Source organism: Lacerta agilis, chromosome 8 (genome assembly GCF_009819535.1).
Source record: "Lacerta agilis isolate rLacAgi1 chromosome 8, rLacAgi1.pri, whole genome shotgun sequence".
Taxonomy (NCBI): domain Eukaryota; kingdom Metazoa; phylum Chordata; class Lepidosauria; order Squamata; family Lacertidae; genus Lacerta; species Lacerta agilis.
Window position 1 is genome coordinate 76561954 of NC_046319.1, and position 6000 is coordinate 76567953.

Sequence of the window (6000 nt, forward strand, 5' to 3'; positions counted from 1 at the left end):
GTCCAAAGGCTATTCATCAGGAAATAAGGATTTGTTTTAAGTTTTTCATGTGTGCTAAAACTCAGTCTAAGGTGTTTTTTTAAAAAAAAATCGTTTAACCACATCAGTTAACAAACATTATAGCCGATAATGCTATTGTTTTAGTTAAATAAATTGTTAAATTGTTATTAAGGAAATTATTGTTTTTCTTCTTTCAATAAAGTGCAGCAGAAAAGTTGTCCAAATCTAAACAGTTAGCTTATTAAACCTCACAATAATTTCATAATTATCTGTCAATGTATTTCTAATAGTATAACCAAATCAGTAATTTTTGATACAACTGTAAAAACTACTCTGAAAAGTTATTATTCCAAAAATGAAACCTTCATCTGGTTGTAAATATTAAGATTAAACCAGCAAGAATGAGTCCTCCTGTAAAAAATAATAATATTTAAATCAAGTCTTACTGACTAGTGATTTAAATCGTGATTTAAATCAAATCCACCCTGACCTGCACCATACATTTAAAGCACTATGGTGCCTCTTTAAACAATCATGGCTTCCCCCCAAAGGATTCTGGGAAGTGCAGCTTGACAAGAGCGCTGAGAGTTGTTAGGGGACGCCTGTATTCTCCTCAGAGAGCGACAATTCCCAGAGCTCCCTGGGAGGAAGGATGGATTGTAAAACCACTCTGGGAATGTTAGTTCTGTGAGGAGAATAAGGGGTCCCCAGACAACTCTCAGCACCCTCAACAAACTACAGCTCCCAGGATTCTTTGGGGGGGGGGAGCCAAGCCTGCGTTTTATATGCATGGTGTAGTTTGGCCTGTCACACGCAGCCAAGCCATGTGTCCATAATCCTCGTTGCTCGACATGAGACTCTTGCCAGAGATTTTTTTTAGAACTATGGAGCACCACAAAATGAACAGAAGGAACTGAGGGCTTGCAGGGTCTGATGGGAGTTGTAGTCCAGGACGCCTGGACGGCATAGACTGCTTTCTAAGGAGTTCAGGGTGGCTCATGTGGGTGGGGGGTGGGTGTTTGCCCCAGCCAACACTCCAAGCAGGGCTGTCTTAAGCATATGCGGCGCGGGGTATAAAATATCCGCCTGCCCCCCCAGGTTGCCCAGTCCCAGGTGCACAGGAGAGTGGAGGCCGGCCGCCTCAGCGTCTCACTGGCTCGGTCGCCCCCGAACTCGCGGCACAGAGCCGCCTGCAGCAGAAGAGCCCGCCGTGGCACTCTGACGGACAGGCAGGCTCTTCCCCGGACTCAATTCTCGGGCCCCGGACTCTCGGCCTGGCGCCCCTGAGAGCCTGGTGCCCAGGTGCCCCTCACCCCTAGCACCCATGGGTAAGACGGCCCTGCCTCCAAGCAACCCTGCATGGTAGGCTCAGACTGCGAGAGGGAGCAGCTTCGTGACCGAGCAAAGACTTCGACTTAAGACCTCCGCAATCCATGCCGCAGCGGCTATGAAATATTACGCCCGGTAGCCCCAAGAAGGGAGGCAGTAAATGGAGGCTTCTTACCAAGGCACCGGCTGGTTCTTCACTAATAAGCCTTGCAGGAAATCCCATTCCACGCTGACGCATTTCACCTCACTGCCGTACAGGGCTGCCATCTCAAACCCGGAACCATCCGATTTCGGGGCAGCCTCAACGCGTCCTCCGACGGCCGGTTTCCGTTAGGGAAGGCCACAACCTTCTGGGAAAAGAGGAAATTTGGGGTTACAAGGGGGGTTCCCCTGCTCTTGCTTTCTTCTCAGTGTTCAAAATTCGCCAGGCGAGTTTTGCAACTGGTGCGGGTTCAATGGCGAGATCTCTGGATGCCAGGCTGGCGAATGACATCTCCATCTGTTTGTTAAATTTGTATACTGCCCTGTACCCGTAGGTCTCAGGCCCCGGCCTGTATATGAAATATTAAAATCCTCCTTGCCAGAGATTATAAGTCATATCACTGGTAGGCTGTATACTTGATCTTCTGCTCAGCAAAGAGAGAGGAGGCACTTGGTTGGTCATGGAAGTTTTGTTGGGGTATTTTTGTTATCGAAGCCTCCCTCAAAGCACATTTTGAGCAACTAAATCTAAGCGCAAGGAAAAGCCAACACCAAATTCGGCATCTCTGGAATATGCAGAGCTTTTTGCTTCCTCCTGTGAACTCCGTTTCCCACTGCAATCACTTGGAGCCAAAACTGTATACAATGCTATGAACCGGTATATTCTCTCTTTCACACATCCACCAGCCCACAAGAGAATAACTGAGTGCCCAGTGTAAGATCCAGAATCTTTTCAAAATGAGTGCCAAAAAGAGCACTCAAGTTTCTAGTCCTCATGCCCATAAACGTTAAAATTCAATCTGCAAGTCTGAATCAGCAGACTAATCAACAAAAGCTTCTGTCCAGAGGTAAGGAACCATTTAGATGCTACTGGACAACAACTCCCCTTGCATTGCAGGGGGCTGGACTAGATGACCCCCCAGGGCCCCTTCCAACTCTATAATTCTATGATCCCATGGCCCATGAGCGTTGGCCCACTGACTGATGGGAGTCGGAGTCCAACCGCATTGCAGGGCCCTCGCCCCCCGCTTGAGCCAATCAAATGGCAAAGTCTGAGAGCAAAGGGCAAACACAGAAACGTTTCTGTCCTGGTGCATTAACAGTCATCCAGAACTGGAAAGAAAAATATCTCCGACAGTGAATAGCAGCAGGTTTACTCCAATTATCAAAAAAGTGCCCCCATGCTATGATTCCAGAAATGGGGGGCTTGGTTTCAATATTTCAGCAGTGCATGCACCGGCTAGTCAACTGAAATGCCGGGATTTCTACACATTTCAGAACCTGCCCTGTGACAATGGGGTGCACTTACTTCTCTGGCACCCCCAACATTGCACCTGCCATATGTGGCTTCGTACATCCCAGCCCTTCTCTGAACAGTGTGGATTGCAGTGGAACCTGCTGTGATTTGTTTGCTAAAACGCTTTGCAGAGAAAAACTCTGCCGCCTCATCTGACTTGGCTCCGCATGGCAGCAGCAGCCTCTGGGTTCCATGATGTGCTTCCCCTGCTCTCGGGGTGGGGTGGCTACAGGTGAACATCCGCTGCTGCCTTTGTCCAAACTGCCGGGCCCCATTCTTGGAAGGGACACCAAAGGTCATCTAGCCCAACCCCCTGCAATGCGCTTATTTTGCAGCAGGGAATAGCTGTGTGAGCCACTCCAGGCTGCAAATCAACTGACCAATTTGGGGCACAAATTTTAATGCCGGATTGGCGGAACAACTCCATCTTGCAGGCAATGCGGAAAGATGTCAGGTCCCGCAGGGCCCTGGTCTCTGGCAACAGAGTGTCACACCAGGCTGGGGCCAAAGCCGAAAAGGCCTTGGCCCTGGTTGAGGCCAGTTTAACCTCCCAGAGGCCCGGGACCTCCAAAATATTATTATTTGCGGACCATAAGGTCCTCCGCGGGGCATACCAGGAGAAGCGGCCCCTTAAATACAAGGGTCCTTGGCCGTATAGGGCTTTAAATGTTAAAACCAGCACCATAAACCTGACCCTGTACTCCACCGGGAGCCAGTGCAACTGGTATAGCACTGGATGAATGTGGTCCCATGGTGAAGACCCCATAAGGAGCCTCCCAGCCGCATTCTGCACCCTCTGGAGTTTCTGGGTCAGCTTCAAGGGCAGCCCCACGTAGAGCGAGTTACAATAATCGAGCCTGGAGGTGACCGTCGCGTGGGCCACTGTGGCTAGATCAGGGCGAGAAAGTTAAGGGACACCCCCCTCCCAGACCCTGTGATCACCATCTGAGGCACTTCTTCGTGTGCCTCCTCCACGTGAGGACCGGAGGGTGACCACAGGAGAACGGGGACTTTTTGCAGTGGCTCCCCGTTTGTAGAACGCTCTCACCATGCAGGCTCGCTTGGCACCTTCGTTATTATTTTTAGGCGCCAGAGGAAAACTTTCCTCTTCAACCAGGCCTTTGGCTGATTAATATCCTACAGCCTTTTAAATGTATCCGTGGGAAGGGGGTTTATTATTAATTATTGGCTTGTGTTTCATCTTGTATTCTTTCTGCGAACCGCCCTGAGATCTTTTGATGAAGGGTGGTATATAAATTTCAACAACAACAACAATAAACCTTTTGTTTGGTTGAGGTCCCTTCCAACCAGTGTTAGAAACTGGGATAGAAAAGCTAGGAGCCAAATGGCTTCCGGGACCTGGGTTGTGGGCGCCATTTGTGGGGGGGGGGGGGTCGGCAACACTTTTTACTTATTATTTCGATAAGCATGAACTAATACGCAATTCACGTAAGAGACACATTGTTAATATCAAATTTTGATCGGAAACTGTTAACGCATGTTTAATTGGATGTTTACCAAAAAATAAAAAATATTGGTGGCATACTTCAGTTTTCAAAAGGCTCTACTCTTTACTGTAAAACTCCTTAACATATTGTCTATCCTTAACATATACTTCAAGGCTTCAAAGCACATACGCTTCAGTAATCCTTGAGTGTCAGCCAGGTGCCAAAATGGCACCCAGACTTTTTGAGGTGCTCGCAAATGGAGAATCTTTAGGCGCAAAATGCTCCTGGCGCCCGGCTAATTTCGAACCCTGCTTCCAACTTTACAATTCTATGATCTCTCCTATGAAAGGTTGTATCTGTTGCTCCACCCACTTTTCCCTCTGGCCCCACCCACCTCCAGCATGCAGCCCCTGGGAAGTTAGTCAGGAAAAGATCTGGCCCACGATCTGGGGAAAGTTTCAGTCCTGGATAAGGACATCAGTAGAGCCTGCCCATTAGCTGGAACGGGCCAAAGGCGGCCCACCTAGTACAGCACCCTCTTCTCGCCTGGCCACCCCAAAAGTGCACAAGCAGGGCATGAGATGCGCTAGCCCTCAGCTGAAGCCGGAGAAGCAGCTAATTTAATCCTGCTCTAGTCGTGCCTTGAATTTTGGATTCGATATTCTGCTCCTTGCTGTGAAACAGCTCAGAGAGTTATATTGCTGAGCTGCCTATACAGTACAGTCAATTTTTAAAAGTATACATATTTACACTCACATTAATTTAGGGAAAGCGACATATAGAAAGATCGTATGACACCGGGTGAGGGGGCTAGGGGGGAAAAAGAGAAATCTGCCTTTTGGGATGCAGAAAAGAGGCCCTGAAATAGCTCTCCACTTGTACCGAGAGCTCTCTGCAAGAAAACAAGCTTGTATTACTAGGGCGGGGGGGAAGCGGCACAGAGGGAAGAATGGAGGGCTGACAAACTCTCTGAGCAGCAAGAAGCTGAGCTCGAGAGAATAATCTTGCTAAAAAGCCACTAATTGCAATAAAAAAAATTTTTTTTAAAGAATTAGCATAAACTATGACACAAATTTAGCTCAATTATCGCGCTCCCTTTGCTGGAGTTATAATTAAAAATCCACAGAGCTGGCAGTAAAAATCCAGAGAGAAGGAGACCTTCCTAAAAATAAAATATAAATAAATCGAGCACATGCACATCGCCATATTCTTTGGAGACAATAAAACAAAGGGGGCACAAGGGATTTCAGGGTGGAGTCAGCCTTAGCTAAGTCACTAGCACTCAAGCTCAGTTTTCACACTGTAAAAATAAATCTAAATATATTAGTGGGTTTCCCTTCCCCCCGCTGTAGTTTCTGAACTGTCTTCAAGGGCAGCCCCATGTGGAGCACAGGGCAGTAGCCAAGCCTAGAGGTAACCAGGGCATGGATGACTGACACACAATCCTCCAGAATATCAGGGGTGAAAAAGCAAAGGATTGCCAAGCACTTCGAATAACAAAAAAGTGGTACCGTACTACCAACACGAGAAGTCACCTCTTTTTTCCCAGTTTCCCTTGCAAGCTTCTACCTGTATGGCTGGGCAACAGTGAACAAATCATCCGGGCAGTCCAAATATATTGCAGGGGTCGGGATCCTGCACTTTCCAAATGCTGTTGGACTCCCAATGGCTCCAGCCACCATGGCCAACCTTCAGGGATTACAGGAACTGGAGTCTGGCCAAACA

The 6000-nt window shown here is 48.0% G+C and overlaps 1 protein-coding gene across 1 annotated transcript in view; it reads right to left on the reverse strand.

Moving 5' to 3' along the window:
* Nucleotides 1–1685, reverse strand: part of LOC117052046 (neuronal PAS domain-containing protein 3-like) — a 73190-nt gene extending 71505 nt beyond the window's left edge. The window contains exon 1 of the mRNA XM_033158773.1: nt 1505–1685. Coding sequence (XP_033014664.1) covers nt 1505–1596 — 92 coding nt within the window. The 5' untranslated portion in view covers nt 1597–1685. The remainder of the gene's footprint in view (nt 1–1504) is intronic.
* Between the last annotated feature and the right edge of the window lie 4315 nt (nt 1686–6000).